At 57.2% G+C, this 18,287-nt stretch overlaps 1 protein-coding gene across 4 annotated transcripts in view; it reads right to left on the bottom strand.

Annotated features, from left to right (window-relative positions):
* Positions 1 to 18,287, bottom strand: part of ATRNL1 (attractin like 1) — a 635,347-nt gene that overhangs the window by 377,614 nt on the left and 239,446 nt on the right. For all 4 annotated transcript variants that reach the window (XR_011318566.1, XR_011318567.1, XM_069754362.1 and 1 more), the window contains exons 20-21: positions 7,742 to 7,835; positions 807 to 859 (exon numbers count right to left, since the gene is read on the bottom strand). Coding sequence is in view for 2 of the 4 variants with exons in the window: in XM_069754362.1 (XP_069610463.1) it covers positions 807 to 859; positions 7,742 to 7,835 (147 nt within the window). In the remaining 2 variants the exon portion in view is untranslated. The remainder of the gene's footprint in view (positions 1 to 806; positions 860 to 7,741; positions 7,836 to 18,287) is intronic.

The raw sequence follows: 18,287 nt of genomic DNA, 5'->3' as shown, positions 1-18,287 counted from the left end.
GACCCGCACCCCACCCCGCGTGTGCCAGTACAGAACCGCACCCCACCCTGCGTGTGCCAGTACAGACCCGCACCCCACCCCGCGTGTGCCAGTACAGAACCGCACCCCACCCAGCGTGTGCCAGTATAGACCCGCACCCCACCCAGCGTGTGCCAGTATAGACCCGCACCCCACCCAGTGTGTTCCAGTACAGACCCGCACCCCACCCCGCGTGTGCAAGTATAGATCCGCACCCCACCCCGCGTGTGCTAGTATAGATCCGCACCCCACCCAGTGTGTGCCAGTATAGATCCGCACCCCACCCAGCGTGTGCCAGTATAGACCTGCACCCCACCCAGCATGTGCCAGTACAGACCCGCACCCCACCCCGCGTGTGCCAGTACAGACCTGCACCCCACCCAGCGTGTGCCAGTACAGACCCGCACCCCACCCCGCGTGTGCTAGTATAGATCCGCACCCCACCCAGCGTGTGCCAGTATAGACCTGCACCCCACCCCACGTGTGCCAGTACAGAACCGCACCCCACCCAGCGTGTGCCAGTATAGACCTGCACCCAACCCCACGTGTGCCAGGTAGACCCGTACCCCACCCCGCGTGTGCCAGTACAGAACCGCACCCCCACCCCGCGTGTGCCAGGTAGACCCGCACCCCACCCCGCGTGTGCCAGTACAGAACCGCACCCCACCCCGCGTGTGCCAGTACAGAACCGCACCCCACCCAGCGTGTGCCAGTACAGAACCGCACCGCCACCCCGCGTGTGCCAGGTAGACCCGCACCCCACCCAGCGTGTGCACATTAGTACTTACAATAGCAGGTTCCTCGCAGCGGGTTCCCCAAGTAACGGTTCTCAGAATCACATCTGTGGAAAACAACAGAAAAATCAGAAAATGTCAGAACATCCGGGGTCATATCCACCTGTGCACTGAATATGGAGGAGTCCGGAGGAGGGGGACAGGGGAAGAGTCCGGAGGAGGGGGACAGGGGAAGAGTCCGGAAGAGGGGGACAGGGGAAGAGTCCAGAGGAGGGGGACAGGGGAAGAGTCCAGAGGAGGGGGACAGGGGAAGAGTCCGGAGGAGGGGGACAGGGGAAGAGTCCAGAGGAGGGGGACAGGGGAAGAGTCCAGAGGAGGGGGACAGAGGAAGAGTCCGGAGGAGGGGGACAGAGGAAGAGTCCGGAGGAGGGGGACAGAGGAAGAGTCCGGAGGAGGGGGACAGAGGAAGAGTCCAGAGGAGGGGGACAGGGGAAGAGTCCGGAGGAGGGGGACAGGGGAAGAGTCCGGAGGAGGGGGACAGGGGAAGAGTCCAGAGGAGGAGGAACAGAGGAAGAGTCCGGAGGAGGGGGACAGGGGAAGAGTCCGGAGGAGGGGGACAGGGGAAGAGTCCGGAGGAGGGGGACAGAGGATGAGCCCGGAGGAGGGGGACAGAGGATGAGCCCTGAGGAGGGGGACAGAGGATGAGCCCTGAGGAGGGGGACAGAGGATGAGCCCTGAGGAAGGGGACAGAGGAAGAGTCCGAAGGAGGGGGACAGGGGAAGAGTCCGGAGGAGGAGGAACAGAGGAAGAGTCCGGAGGAGGGGGACAGGGGAAGAGTCCGGAGGAGGGGGACAGGGGAAGAGTCCAGAGGAGGAGGAACAGAGGAAGAGTCCGGAGGAGGGGGACAGGGGAAGAGTCCGGAGGAGGGGGACAGGGGAAGAGTCCAGAGGAGGAGGAACAGAGGAAGAGTCCGGAGGAGGGGGACAGGGGAAGAGTCCGGAGGAGGGGGACAGGGGAAGAGTCCGGAGGAGGGGGACAGAGGATGAGCCCTGAGGAGGGGGACAGAGGATGAGCCCTGAGGAGGGGGACAGAGGATGAGCCCTGAGGAGGGGGACAGAGGAAGAGTCCGAAGGAGGGGGACAGGGGAAGAGTCCGGAGGAGGAGGAACAGAGGAAGAGTCCGGAGGAGGGGGACAGGGGAAGAGTCCGGAGGAGGGGGGACAGGGGAAGAGTCCGGAGGAGGGGGACAGGGGAAGAGTCCGGAGGAGGGGGACAGGGGAAGAGTCCGGAGGAGGGGGACAGGGGAAGAGTCCGGAGGAGGGGACAGGGGAAGAGCCCGGAGGGGGACGAGCCTGGAGGAGGGGGACAGGGGAAGAGCCCGGAGGAGGGGGACAGGGGAAGAGCCCGGAGGAGGGGGACAGGGGAAGAGCCCGGAGGAGGGGGACAGGGGAAGAGCCCGGAGGAGGGGGACAGGGGAAGAGCCCGGAGGAGGGGGACAGGGGAAGAGCCCGGAGGAGGGGGACAGGGGAAGAGTCCGGAGGAGGGGGACAGGGGAAGAGCCCGGAGGAGGGGGACAGGGGAAGAGCCCGGAGGAGAGGGACAGGGGAAGAGCCCGGAGGAGGGGGACAGGGGAAGAGCCCGGAGGAGGGGGACAGGGGAAGAGCCCGGAGGAGGGGGACAGGGGAAGAGTCCGGAGGAGGGGGACAGGGGAAGATTCCGGAGGAGAGGGACAGGGGAAGAGTCCAGAGAACACTGATTCTGATGTGTGCCGAACTCCGCGATCTGCGGTGATGACACGGGACCGTGGATGATGGGAGTTCTCAGTGATGTCTGATAATTTACAATGTTTGTAATTGACTTTTTCCAGTAGCGGCTGAAGGAGACATAATATTTGCGGCATGGACGGCGGATGGAGAGGAGCCGCGCACAATTCCTGCAATTTCCAGATAAAAGGAGCCTCGTACATATCACGCGGTATCAATCTCCCCGATATATGGCCCGGCCTTTACCCCGAGATATGGCGGCAGAGAGAAGCAAAATAACGTGAAGGCAAAGAATGATGAGCGGTGGATGAGATACGAGCTCCGCCATTACTGTCCGCACACGGAGCATCCCGAGCTGTGCGAGGTCGCTACATCACTAACGAGGCGTCTCACAATGGTTTCCAATCAATACAGTCAATCAGCGGTTCTTAGCAACAGTCACCTCCAGAGCTGAAGTCTCTGTTCTGCTGTTACATCATGTCTGAGCAGAAGTGTGACCGCAGCTCTGGAGGTGACTGGAGGATAAGACCTGGTGTAACAGCAGAATAGTGAGAGCAGCTCTGGAGGTGACTGGAGGATAAGACCTGGTGTAACAGCAGAATAGTGAGCGCAGCTCTGGAGGTGACTGGAGGATAAGACCTGGTGTAACAGCAGAATAGTGAGCGCAGCTCTGGAGGTGACTGGAGGCTAAGACCTGGTGTAACAGCAGAATAGTGAGCGCAGCTCTGGAGTTGCTGTGAGAAGATGTATCTCAGGATCAGGAGTTTATGAACTTGGCGTGACAGGAGATAATACAATCTTTGCAGGTGGAGGACAGAGGGCGTTTGTTGGCGGTTTCCCGTGTTCGGTCGCTGCGCCTGCCGTTTTCTCTGTGACCTTTATTTGAACCGTTTTCTTTCCTTTCTGTTACAGTGTAACAGTGCTGTGTCGCTCTCGGTGCTGCGCTGATATACGGGGGACCGTAAAGCGCTCGGTGACGGGAAGCAGCGGTGCCATTACGGGGTTTATTCTCCTGATTAGCGCCGTGTCAGCCGCGTACGTCAGCACATGGACGTGCACTGGTGTCACCGGGGGCTGCGGCGATGCCGGGGAGGGGGGTGTTCAGCGGCGCCTCGCTGGGTAATTAACCACCCAGAAAAGAACAAATGCAATAAATCTGCGATTTCAGGACGAGGATTTTATGGCGCAGCAGTAACCGCGCACCTGCTTCACCGGCGGTAATATTCGCATCGCTGATGGCGGTGACATCTTTACACTGATGAGCCCCGCCGAGCGCTAATTACCAGCGCCACCGACAGCAGATCACAGGCTTCACGGGACGCTGCTGGCGGAGGATAACCCCCAATATCCGCGCTCTCCCCCGGCAGAGGAGGACAACCTCCAATATCCACGCTCTCCACTGGCGGAGGAGGAGGATAACCCCCAATATCCACGCTCTCCCCACCGGCGGAGGATAACCCCCAATATCTGCGCTCTCCACTGGCGGAGGAGGATAACCCCTAATATCCGTGCTCTCCACCGGCGAAGGAGGAGGAGGATAACCCCTAATATCTGTGCTCTCCACTGGCAGAGGAGGATAACCTCCAATATCCACGTTCTCCACCGGTGGAGGAGGATAACCTCCAATATCCACGCTCTCCACTGGCGGAGGAGGAGGATAACCCCCAATATCTGCGCTCTCCACTGGCGGAGGAGGATAACCCCTAATATCTGTGCTCTCCACCGGCGAAGGAGGAGGAGGATAACCCCTAATATCTGTGCTCTCCACTGGCAGAGGAGGATAACCCCCAATATCCGCGCTCTTTACTAAGGTCTATGGTTTGTGGAAAGGACCATGTGAGCGGCTCTGGGGGTCTTGCGGTGATCGGACCCCCATCATTTAGGATCTGCATTTATCCGGCATCTATGGCTCAGACCCCCGGGGACACACGTCCGTAGGTCACCTCCTCCACCAGTCGTGTCTGCTGCTGGGGGAAGCCGTCATACCTATCACCCAACTTTCCCAATGTCTGGATCTCTGGCTGGGAGTTGTAGTTCCTCTCCTCAGACCTTGCGGCAGCCTTTAATGGCCTCGCTCACACCTGGTTCTCGGGATGATGTAGCAGAGCTGGAGCGGTATGTGATGAGCTGAGCCCACAGCAGCATGGTCTCGCTGTTATCAGCCGCTGTGGCAGCAGGACACACATTGATGGAGTTTTGTTCCTATGTTTCTTTTCATTATTACACTGTTCACATTGTGTCCGCCCGGTGACTATATCGGAGCTGCTGAGCACCTCTTTATTTCCCCTCCTTCTATCGGTACAGTGGACCTCTGCCCCGGGGGTCCGCCACCCATGCCATGACTCCAGCTCTGGTGCTCAGTATGGCGGTATTCCAATGGGGAGAGATTGGCCTATAAAAAGACAGGGGGCCCGACCGAGCTCCAGACCCCTCCACGATCTATGGGGCCTCACTGATACACTGCGCCGGCTCCTCAGCTCTTCCAGGAGGCGGCAGGATCACACTGTCATCACTTCTCGGGGGGACGTTATTCCATCCGGCGCTCATTACCGTATTTAGCGACAAGTTCAGACTTGGCGCCTATAAAAAGCCGACGCTCGGCACAAAACCCGCGACTTTCCTCACCTCCTATAATAACCCGCTAATAAATGCGTCTCGCTGATCGCTCTCATGGCGGATCCTGCCCCCCAGTGACTGAAGGTGGCACAAGGTCCGAGCAGATACTGAACAAGAAGGGAGTGCGGCACTGGGAACATACAGGAATGCATTCTACTGCTCTCTGTTGTCAGCCACTTCAGCCATCAGACATTTTCCAGCAATTCTTTGTGCAAGTGAACGGACATTAATGTGAGGCGCTGCCGTCCATCCCGGGGGTCTCTCGGGCGCTGCCATCCATCCTGGGGGGTCTCGGGCGCTGCCATCCATCCCGGGGGTCTCTCAGGTGCTGCCATCCATCCCGGGGGTCTCTCGGGCGCTGCCATCCATCCCGGGGGTCTCTCGGGCGCTGCCATCCATCCCGGGGGTCTCTCGGGCGCTGCCGTCCATCCCGGGGGTCTCTCGGGCGCTGCCATCCATCCCGGGGGGGTCTCGGGCGCTGCCATCCATCCCGGGGGTCTCTCGGGCGCTGCCATCCATCCCGGGGGTCTCTCGGGCGCTGCCATCCATCCCGGGGGTCTCTTGGGCCCTGCCATCCATCCCGGGGGTCTCTTGGGCACTGCCATCCATCCCGGGGGTCTCTTGGGCACTGCCATCTATCCCGGGGGTCTCTTGGGCACTGCCATCCATCTCGGGGGTCTCTTGGGTGCTGCCACCCATCCCGGGGGTGTCTCGGATGTTGCCATCCATCCCGGGGGTCTCTCGGGCGCTGCCATCCATCCCGGGGTCTCTCAGGGCTGTCGTCCATCCCGGGCGCTGCCGTCATTCCCGGGGGTCTCTCGTGCACGGCCATCCATCCCGGGGGTCTCTCGGGTGCTGCCATCCATCCCGGGGGGTCTCGTGCACGGCCATCCATCCTGGGGGTCTCTCGGGTGCTGCCATCCATCCTGGGGGGTCTCGGGCACTGCCATCCATCCCGGGGGTCTCTCGGGCGCTGCCATCCATCCCGGGGGTCTCTCGGGTGCTGCCATCCATCCCGGGGGTCTCTCGGGTGCTGCCATCCATCCCGGGGGTCTCTCGGGCGCTGCCATCCATCCCGGGAGTCTCTCGGGCGCTGCCATCCATCCCGGGGGTCTCTCGGGCGCTGCCATCCATCCCGGGGGTCTCTCGGGTGCTGCCATCCATCCCGGGGGTCTCTCGGGCGCTGCCGTCCATCCCGGGGGTCTCTCGGGCGCTGCCTTCCATCCCGGGGGTCTCTCGGGCGCTGCCGTCCATCCCGGGGGTCTCTCGGACGCTGCCGTCCATCCCGGGGGTCTCTCGGGCGCTGCCGTCCATCCCGGGGGTCTCTCGGGCGCTGCCGTCCATCCCGGGGGTCTCTCGGGCGCTGCCATCCATCCCGGGGTCTCTCAGGGCTGTCGTCCATCCCGGGGGTCTCTCAGGCGCTGCCTTCCATCCCGGGGTCTCTCAGGGCTGTCGTCCATCCCGGGCGCTGCCGTCATTCCCGGGGGTCTCTCGTGCACGGCCATCCATCCCGGGGGTCTCTCGGGTGCTGCCATCCATCCCGGGGGGTCTCGTGCACGGCCATCCATCCTGGGGGTCTCTCGGGTGCTGCCATCCATCCTGGGGGGTCTCGGGCACTGCCATCCATCCCGGGGGTCTCTCGGGCGCTGCCATCCATTCCGGGGGTCTCTCGGGCGCTGCCGTCCATCCCGGGGGTCTCTCGGGCGCTGCCGTCCATCCCGGGGGTCTCTCGGGCGCTGTCGTCCATCCCGGGGGTCTCTCGGGCGCTGCCATCCATCCCGGGGGGGTCTCGGGCACTGGTATATATCGACCTTCCTAAGATCTCGCTCTGCTTCCACGGCTGAGTCACTACTCGCAGTCATTTCTCCTCTGTTCCCGTCCGGGGGATTTTCCTCGGCTCTGGATAAGATTATGTGGAATCGTTCTGGCATTAAACTTTTTGGGGGATTTTTTCCGCCCACCTGTTACTCGCCGGGGGACGAGCCTCAAAATTGTGAGAAGTAATTTCATCATATTAATTATACATCGCTCATCAGACGGGGTGTTAGCACCGCTCGCTGCCTGCGACGTGTGAGGCCGACGCTACCCCTCTGGGGAGAGTCAGAGGAGCCCCCACAGCCCGCACCGACACGGGGGCTTAATGTCAGGGGGGAGACGAGCGAGATCACACCTAAGATCACAGGAAGCGAGCACAGGACGATACAGCTCATCCTCCAGTCACCTCCAGAGCTGCGGTCACTATCCTGCTGCTACATTGGGTGTTATTCTCCAGTCACCTCCAGAGCTGCAGTCACTATTCTGCTGCTACATTGTGTGTTATTCTCCAGTCACCTCCAAAGCTGCAGTCACTATGCTGTGGGCTGGTACATGGGATCAGTACAATGCTAACAGGCAAAGTCTTGTCATGTGACTGCAGCTCTAGATGTGATTGGAGTATGACAATGTAGTAAAGAGCAGACAGATTGCAGAGTTATTACATTTTTGGCACTTTTTAGTTACACGGTGTGTGAGGGTCTTCTGCAGATTAGGATGGTAAAGGGGCGACTGCTGCAGATTCCTAGGAGATGGGAGTAGTCCAGGAGTGACGGCACACAATGATGGGGGTACTCACAGCTGGCAGTGGTCTCCTTTGATCCCCTTGGTGGTACAGTGGCATTTCCCGGTCTGCATCTCACAGATACTGGCGTGTCCATTACATTCACAGGCTGGAAGAGAAGAGAGGGGAGGATGAGACTCCGCACCGCAAAGTACTACATACCCATCAGACTATACAGAGGGGAGGATGAGACTCCGCACCGCAAAGTACTACATACCCATCAGACTATACAGAGGGGAGGATGAGACTCCGCACCGCAGAGTACTACATACCCATCAGTCTATACAGAGGGGAGGATGAGACTCCGCACCGCAAAGTACTACATACCCATCAGACTATACAGGGGGAGGATGAGACTCCGCACCGCAAAGTACTACATACCCATCAGACTATACAGAGGGGAGGATGAGACTCCGCACCGCAAAGTACTACATACCCATCAGTCTATACAGAGGGGAGGATGAGACTCCACACCGCAAAGTACTACATACCCATCAGACTATACAGAGGGGAGGATGAGACTCCGCACCGCAGAGTACTACATACCCATCAGACTATACAGAGGGGAGGATGAGACTCCGCACCGCAAAGTACTACATACCCATCAGACTATACAGAGGGGAGGATGAGACTCCACACCGCAAAGTACTACATACCCATCAGACTATACAGAGGGGAGGATGAGACTCCACACCGCAAAGTACTACATACCCATCAGACTATACAGAGGGGAGGATGAGACTCCGCACCGCAAAGTACTACATACCCATCAGACTATACAGAGGGGAGGATGAGACTCCGCACCGCAGAGTACTACATACCCATCAGACTATACAGAGGGGAGGATGAGACTCCGCACCGCAGAGTACTACATACCCATCAGACTATACAGAGGGGAGGATGAGACTCCGCACCGCAAAGTACTACATACCCATCAGACTATACAGAGGGGAGGATGAGACTCCGCACCGCAGAGTACTACATACCCATCAGACTATACAGAGGGGAGGATGAGACTCCGCACCGCAGAGTACTACATACCCATCAGACTATACAGAGGGGAGGATGAGACTCCGCACCGCAAAGTACTACATACCCATCAGACTATACAGAGGGGAGGATGAGACTCCACACCGCAAAGTACTACATACCCATCAGACTATACAGAGGGGAGGATGAGACTCCGCACCGCAAAGTACTACATACCCATCAGACTATACAGAGGGGAGGATGAGACTCCACACCGCAAAGTACTACATACCCATCAGACTATACAGAGGGGAGGATGAGACTCCGCACCGCAAAGTACTACATACCCATCAGACTATACAGAGGGGAGGATGAGACTCCACACCGCAAAGTACTACATACCCATCAGACTATACAGAGGGGAGGATGAGACTCCGCACCGCAGAGTACTACATACCCATCAGACTATACAGAGGGGAGGATGAGACTCCACACCGCAAAGTACTACATACCCATCAGACTATACAGAGGGGAGGATGAGACTCCGCACCGCAAAGTACTACATACCCATCAGACTATACAGAGGGGAGGATGAGACTCCGCACCGCAAAGTACTACATACCCATCAGACTATACAGAGGGGAGGATGAGACTCCACACCGCAAAGTACTACATACCCATCAGACTATACAGAGGGGAGGATGAGACTCCGCACCGCAAAGTACTACACACCCATCAGTCTATACAGAGGGGAGGATGAGACTCCACACCGCAAAGTACTACATACCCATCAGACTATACAGAGGGGAGGATGAGACTCCGCACCGCAAAGTAATACATACCCATCAGACTATACAGAGGGGAGGATGAGACTCCACAACGCAAAGTACTACATACCCATCAGACTATACAGAGGGGAGGATGAGACTCCGCACCGCAGAGTACTACATACCCATCAGACTATACAGACGGGAGGATGAGACTCCACACCGCAAAGTACTACATACCCATCAGACTATACAGAGGGGAGGATGAGACTCCGCACCGCAAAGTACTACATACCCATCAGACTATACAGAGGGGAGGATGAGACTCCACAACGCAAAGTACTACATACCCATCAGACTATACAGAGGGGAGGATGAGACTCCGCACCGCAAAGTACTACATACCCATCAGACTATACAGAGGGGAGGATGAGACTCCACAACGCAAAGTACTGCATACCCATCAGACTATACAGAGGGGAGGATGAGACTCCGCACCGCAAAGTACTACATACCCATCAGACTATACAGAGGGGAGGATGAGACTCCACAACGCAAAGTACTGCATACCCATCAGACTATACAGAGGGGAGGATGAGACTCCGCACCGCAAAGTACTACATACCCATCAGACTATACAGAGGGGAGGATGAGACTCCACAACGCAAAGTACTGCATACCCATCAGACTATACAGAGGGGAGGATGAGACTCCGCACCGCAAAGTACTACATACCCATCAGACTATACAGAGGGGAGGATGAGACTCCACAACGCAAAGTACTACATACCCATCAGACTATACAGAGGGGAGGATGAGACTCCGCACCGCAAAGTACTACATACCCATCAGACTATACAGAGGGGAGGATGAGACTCCACAACGCAAAGTACTACATACCCATCAGACTATACAGAGGGGAGGATGAGACTCCGCACCGCAGAGTACTACATACCCATCAGACTATACGGAGGGGAGGATGAGACTCTGCACCGCAAAGTACTACATACCCATCAGACTATACAGAGGGGAGGATGAGACTCCACACCGCAAAGTACTACATACCCATCAGACTATACAGAGGGGAGGATGAGACTCCGCACCGCAGAGTACTACATACCCATCAGACTATACAGAGGGGAGGATGAGACTCCGCACCGCAAAGTACTACATACCCATCAGACTATACAGAGGGGAGGATGAGACTCCGCACCGCAAAGTACTACATACCCATCAGACTATACAGAGGGGAGGATGAGACTCCACACCGCAAAGTACTACATACCCATCAGACTATACAGAGGGGAGGATGAGACTCCGCACCGCAAAGTACTACATACCCATCAGACTATACAGAGGGGAGGATGAGACTCCACACCGCAAAGTACTACATACCCATCAGACTATACAGAGGGGAGGATGAGACTCCGCACCGCAAAGTACTACACACCCATCAGTCTATACAGAGGGGAGGATGAGACTCCACACCGCAAAGTACTACATACCCATCAGACTATACAGAGGGGAGGATGAGACTCCGCACCGCAAAGTAATACATACCCATCAGACTATACAGAGGGGAGGATGAGACTCTGCACCGTAAATTACTACATACAGCAGCCACGGGACAGAGCTCAGAGCAGGACAGCAGCCACAAGGCAGAGCCTGGAGCACGACCACAGCCACAAGGCAGAGTCTGGAGCACGGCCACAGACACAAGGCAGAGTCTGGAGCACGGCCACAGCCACAAGGCAGAGTCTGGAGCACGACCACAGACACAAGGCAGAGTCTGGAGCACGACCACAGACACAAGGCAGAGTCTGGAGCACGACCACAGACACAAGGCAGAGTCTGGAGTATGACCACAGCCACAAGGCAGAGTCTGGAGCACAACCACAGACACAAGGCAGAGTCTGGAGCACGACCACAGCCACAAGGCAGAGCCTGGAGCACGACCACAGCCACAAGGCAGAGTCTGGAGCACGACCACAGCCACAAGGCAGAGTCTGGAGCACGACCACAGCCACGAGGCAGAGTCTGGAGCACGACCACAGCCACGAGGCAGAGTCTGGAGCACGACCACAGCCACAAGGCAGAGCCTGGAGCACGACCACAGCCACAAGGCAGAGTCTGGAGCACGACCACAGACACAAGGCAGAGTCTGGAGCACGACCACAGCCACAAGGCAGAGCCTGGAGCACGACCACAGCCACAAGGCAGAGTCTGGAGCACGACCACAGCCACAAGGCAGAGTCTGGAGCACGACCACAGACACAAGGCAGAGTCTGGAGCACGACCACAGACACAAGGCAGAGTCTGGAGCACGACCACAGCCACAAGGCAGAGTCTGGAGCACGACCACAGCCACAAGGCAGAGATCGGCGCATGAGTGAGGCCAAATGTGTTATCCTGTGATAACATGTCTCCTGATGTACACATGACAGATGCCTGTCAATCACCGGGATTGGGATGGGGAACAACACACCTCTCTGCAGTGGAGCGCCGGGCTCTGACCAGTGTTAGTCCACTGACAGGTTCTCTTTAAACTCCTCTAGTCCTGATCTGATATTTTTCATAGCTGATGTTTGGTACAGTTGTATTCAGTCCAGACAATCCTCTTTCTGGATCCCGGAATGATACATTGTAAGAAACCATCAGAACATGGAGCCGTGCGTGTCTGTTCTGTATGTTATATGAAGGGTTAACTCTTCTTTTCTTTGTTAATTTTCAGGTGCCAAATCATGATTACAACACGATGGGAGCGGTGCAGGCGCGGAGTGTGCGGTACAGGCGGTGGGTCATGGTGCAGGCAGTCGGTCATGGTGCAGGTGGGGGGTCATGGTGCAGGCAGTCGATCGCGGTGCAGGGGGAGGGTCACGGTGCAGGCAGTCGGTCACGGTGCAGCGGGAGGGTCAAGGTGCAGGCAGTCACACACGGTGCAGGCAGTCGGTCACAGTGCAGGCAGTCGGTCACGGTACAGGTGGGGGGTCATGGTGCAGGCAGTCGGTCACGGTGCAGGTGGGGGGGTCACAGTGCAGGCAGTCGGTCACGGTGCAGGTGGGGGGGTCACGGTGCAGGCAGTCTGTCATGGTGCAGGCAGTCGGTCACGGTGCAGGTGGGGGGGTCACGGTGCAGGCAGTCGGTCATGGTGCAGGCAATCGGTCACGGTGCAGGTGGAGGGTCACATGGCGGCTCCTGTCACGCACACTGCGTCCAGGCCACCTGCACATTGTAACAGAACTCGCTCGGCGGAGAAGTAAATTTCTCGGCTTTCTTTGTGTACAGGCCCCAAGGACCATAAATCCCGGGGTGAAGGGTTTAGCACAGGTCAAGCTGCGCGGCCCCAGATTAATTCACTCCGGCGGCATTTTGTAAACCGGTGATTTGCAGGATGCGGAGGAAATGGCTTTTTCTCAGGAAATGCCGAGCAATCAGTTTGAACCTTCAGATTGTGGTTAATGACTGAAGGCCGAAACTGATGGATGTTTTCTATCCAGCGAAGGAGCGCACCTGCCCGCAGCACCGGATCACGGGGGCGGCCGCCGCGCGGAATATACGTCGCCTGTACAACAAGGCCGCGTCTGCCGTGCGGAATATTTATAGGGCGACTAACGCCCAGATATAGATACAAGGAGCATAGAAAGCATTTACACCCTTCAGATCTGCCTGGAGGAGACGGGCTCCTACCATGAGGCATGGTGGAGGCTGCGCTGGGGTCTTCATCATTCCTTCATCTATAGGTGTCCACAGCCCATACTGAGATGGTAGCAAAATACCGGGGAAAACCTGCTGCCGTCCGCACGGGCGCTGCCGGACACGGAGAAAAGCCCAAACTATACCCTGCGCCGGCGCTGTAAGGGAGGCCCCAAAAAGTCAGGTAATTCTCCACCTGTAGGATGCGGGATCACGTGCTGACTGCAGGGATCCGGGACCGTGAGATCGGGTCTGTGCAGCCATCGGGACTCGGCCTCTGCTCCGTGCAGTGTCTATGGCACTGCCGGAAACAGCCGAGCGCTGCAGACAATCAACGGAGCACAGGCAGCGAGTGCTCACCTCCACATCAATCCGGACCCCAAACTCGGGAGTCTGGACCCCAACAATAAGCTTCGTAGCTCCATTTCCTACGGATGGAGGATATATTAAGTATTTGGTAATTATAACCTTTTCCTGGTCAGAATCCAGACCGGAGTCAGAATGCAATAACAGAGGGCGTGACGACTTGTGCAGAGGGGGTGACGACTTGTGCAGAGGGGGTGACGACTTGTGCAGAGGGGGTGACGACTTGTGCAGAGGGGGTGACGACTTGTGCAGAGGGGGTGACGACTTGTGCAGAGGGGGTGACGACTTGTGCAGAGGGGGTGACGACTTGTGCAGAGGGGGTGACGACTTGTGCAGAGGGAGTGACGACTTGTGCAGAGGGAATGACGACTTGTGCAGAGGGAGTGACGACTTGTGCAGAGGGGGTGACGACTTGTGCAGAGGGGGTGACGACTTGTGCAGAGGGGGTGACGACTTGTGCAGAGGGAGTGACGACTTGTGCAGAGGGAATGACGACTTGTGCAGAGGGAGTGACGACTTGTGCAGAGGGGGTGACGACTTGTGCAGAGGGGGTGACGACTTGTGCAGAGGGGGTGACGACTTGTGCAGAGGGGGTGACGACTTGTGCAGAGGGGGTGACGACTTGTGCAGAGGGAGTGACGACTTGTGCAGAGGGGGTGACGACTTGTGCAGAGGGGGTGACGACTTGTGCAGAGGGGATGACGACTTGTGCAGAGGGGGTGACGACTTGTGCAGAGGGGGTGAGGACTTGTGTAGAAGGGGTTAGGACTTGTGCAGAGGGGGTGACGACTTGTGCAGAGGGGGGTGACGACTTGTGTAGAAGGGGTTAGGACTTGTGCAGAGGGCGTGAGGACTTGTGCAGAGGGGGTGACGACTTGTGCAGAAGGGGTGAGGACTTGTGCAGAGGGGGTTAGGACTTGTGCAGAGGGCGTGAGGACTTGTGCAGAGGGGGTGACGACTTGTGCAGAGGGGGGTGACGACTTGTGTAGAAGGGGTTAGGACTTGTGCAGAGGGCGTGAGGACTTGTGCAGAGGGGGTGACGACTTGTGCAGAAGGGGTGAGGACTTGTGCAGAAGGGGTGAGGACTTGTGCAGAGGGGGTGAAGACATCCTGATGAATGAGGTGTGTGGACATGTGGGATCTAACCCTGTATGTGGAGTCACCCAGCTTTCCCAGGGACGGACACATGACCCTGTATTTGGCGTCACCCAGTTTTCCAAGGGACAGACACATGACCCTGTATTTGGCGTCACCCAGCTTTCCCAGGGACGGACACATGACCCTGTATGTGGCGTCACCCAGCTTTCGCAGGGACGGACACATGACCCTGTATTTGGCGTCACCCAGCTTTCCCAGGGACAGACACATGGCCCTGTATTTGGCGTTACTCAGCTTTCCCAGGGACGGACACATGACCCTGTATTTGGTGTCACCCAGCTTTCCCAGGGACGGACACATGACCCTGTATTTGGCGTCACCCAGCTTTCCCAGGGACGGACACATGACCCTGTATTTGGTGTCACCCAGCTTTCCCAGGGACGGACACATGACCCTGTATTTGGTGTCACCCAGCTTTCCCAGGGACGGACACATGACCCTGTATTTGGTGTCACCCAGCTTTCCCAGGGACGGACACATGACCCTGTATTTGGTGTCACCGAGCTTTCCCAGGGACGGACACATGACCCTGTATTTGGTGTCACCCAGCTTTCCCAGGGACGGACACATGACCCTGTATTTGGTGTCACCCAGCTTTCCCAGGGACGGACACATGACCCTGTATTTGGTGTCACCAAGCTTTACCAGGGACGGACACATGACCCTGTATTTGGCGTCACCCAGCTTTCCCGGGGACGGACACATGAGCGGAGCAGTCGCATTAGCTAGCAGCACAGCGGCCTCGGGTGAGCTCCAGCAATGGCGGGCACAGATGACAGGATGGTGGCAGCTGTAGCAGCGCAGCCTTCGCCATTGATCCGCGACATTGATTTTTAGAGTCTCTATTAAAATATCTCTGAGTGTTAAAACTAACAGTCTGGTAATGGTGGCGTGTGGGGGAGGGGAAGCCATGAGATGAAACCCATCAGGAGGGAGTCACAGGCAGCGAATACCCGGGGGACCCGGTATATTACACCCCCCGTAATGTCTGCGCTGCTCTAAGGGCTGATATATCGTCTGTACGTGACATGTCCCCACTGGTGTGTACAGTGCTGCGGTATAAGCCGACGCTATAGACAAAAATATCATTACCAGGGATCATTCATATCTTATGTTAGTAGGAAAAAAACAGAGAGAGACACCATTAGATAAGGTGCACCTCCAGCACTCCCAGAACCAAGAAGCACCTCCAGCACTCCCAGAACCAAGGAGAAGCACCTCCAGCACTACCAGAACCAAGGAGAAGCACCTCCAGCACTACCAGAACCAAGGAGAAGCACCTCCAGCACTACCAGAACCAAGGAGAAGCACCTCCAGCACTCCCAGAACCAAGAAGCACCTCCAGCACTCCCAGAACCAAGGAGAAGCACCTCCAGCACTACCAGAACCAAGGAGAAGCACCTCCAGCACTACCAGAACCAAGGAGAAGCACCTCCAGCACTACCAGAACTAAGGAGAAGCACCTCCAGCACTCCCAGAACCAAGGAGAAGCACCTCCAGCACTCCCAGAACCAAGGAGAAGCACCTCCAGCACTACCAGAACCAAGGAGAAGCACCTCCAGCATTCCCAGAACCAAGGAGAAGCACCTCCAGCACTACCAGAACCAAGGAGAACCACGTCCAGCACTACCAGAGCCAAGGAGAAGCACCTCCAGCACTACCAGAGCCGAGGAGAGGCACCTCCAGCACTACCAGAGCCAAGGAGAAGCACCTCAGGCACTACCAGAACCAAGGAGAACCACGTCCAGCACTACCAGAACCAAGGAGAAGCACCTCCAGCACTACCAGAACCAAGGAGAAGCACCTCCAGCACTACCAGAACCAAGGAGAACCACGTCCAGCACTACCAGAGCCAAGGAGAAGCACCTCCAGCACTACCAGAGCCGAGGAGAGGCACCTCCAGCACTACCAGAACCAAGGAGAAGCACCTCCAGCACTCCCAGAACCAAGGAGAAGCACCTCCAGCACTACCAGAGCCAAGGAGAAGCACCTCCAGCACTCCCAGAACCAAGGAGAAGCACCTCCAGCACTACCAGAGCCAAGGAGAAGCACCTCCAGCACTACCAGAGCCAAGGAGAAGCACCTCCAGCACTACCAGAACCAAGGAGAAGCACCTCCAGCATTCCCAGAACCAAGGAGAAGCACCTCCAGCACTACCAGAACCAAGGAGAACCACGTCCAGCACTACCAGAGCCAAGGAGAAGCACCTCCAGCACTACCAGAGCCGAGGAGAGGCACCTCTAGCACTACCAGAGCCAAGGAGAAGCACCTACGGCACTACCAGAACCAAGGAGAAGCACCTCCAGCACTACCAGAACCAAGGAGAACCACGTCCAGCACTACCAGAACCAAGGAGAACCACGTCCAGCACTACCAGAACCAAGGAGAAGCACCTCCAGCACTACCAGAACCAAGGAGAACCACGTCCAGCACTACCAGAGCCAAGGAGAAGCACCTCCAGCACTACCAGAGCCGAGGAGAGGCACCTCCAGCACTACCAGAACCAAGGAGAAGCACCTCCAGCACTCCCAGAACCAAGGAGAAGCACCTCCAGCACTACCAGAGCCAAGGAGAAGCACCTCCAGCACTCCCAGAACCAAGGAGAAGCACCACCAGCACTACCAGAACCAAGGAGAAGCACCTCCAGCACTACCAGAACCAAGGAGAACCACGTCCAGCACTACCAGAGCCAAGGAGAAGCACCTCCAGCACTACCAGAGCCAAGGAGAAGCACCTCCAGCACTACCAGAGCCGAGGAGAGGCACCTCCAGCACTACCAGAGCCAAGGAGAAGCACCTCCGGCACTACCAGAACCAAGGAGAAGCACCTCCAGCACTACCAGAACCAAGGAGAAGCACCTCCAGCAGTACCAGAACCAAGGAGAAGCACCTCCAGCACTAACAGAACCAAGGAGAAGCACCTCCAGCACTACCAGAACCAAGGAGAAGCACCTCCAGCACTACCAGAACCAAGGAGAAGCACCTCCAGCACTACCAGAACCAAGGAGAAGCACCTCCAGCACTACCAGAACCACAGGGATGCTACTTGTATGGGGAACAGTGATTCTTTTCTATATAATTTCCTCCCTGCGCTCTTAGTTGCGATATTGCGATATTATTCTGATCTGCTTCTATGTGTCAGTCTTCACTGCGATTTCTGCGTTCTATTCCTGACTCCTGGGCCGGTCACATGACATGCCTGCTGCCATCGCTCCTTATCCAGCAGCCGCCTATTATCTTCCTTATTAGAATTGAACGGATCGTTAACGACATCATGGCTGCCATAAACGCCGGCGCAGGCACTGATGGGGCAGATAAGATTTACATCCAATGATTACAGCGGAAAGTCTGCGGCACAAAGACTGGAGTAATAAGACGAGACAAGGAGAGAGGGAAGAAGTGTGCGCGGCGCCCATTCATCACTGCCAGAGACCCCGCAGCACAGCGCACGCCGCAGCACAGCGCCGGTACCAACGGAGGCAATTATAAGATTATCATTAATCCTCGGCATGAAATCAAATAACTATGAGCGAGAAAGCATCGCACCATAAATCACCGCGCCAAACCTCAACGCTCCGAGAATGGGCAGGACGGACTCATCAATTACAA

The sequence above is a fragment of the Ranitomeya imitator genome, chromosome 2 (genome assembly GCF_032444005.1).
Source record: "Ranitomeya imitator isolate aRanImi1 chromosome 2, aRanImi1.pri, whole genome shotgun sequence".
Classification (NCBI taxonomy): Eukaryota; Metazoa; Chordata; class Amphibia; order Anura; family Dendrobatidae; genus Ranitomeya; species Ranitomeya imitator.
The sequence above is the reverse complement of the archived record's forward strand: the minus strand, read 5'-3'. Positions and strand labels throughout refer to the sequence as shown.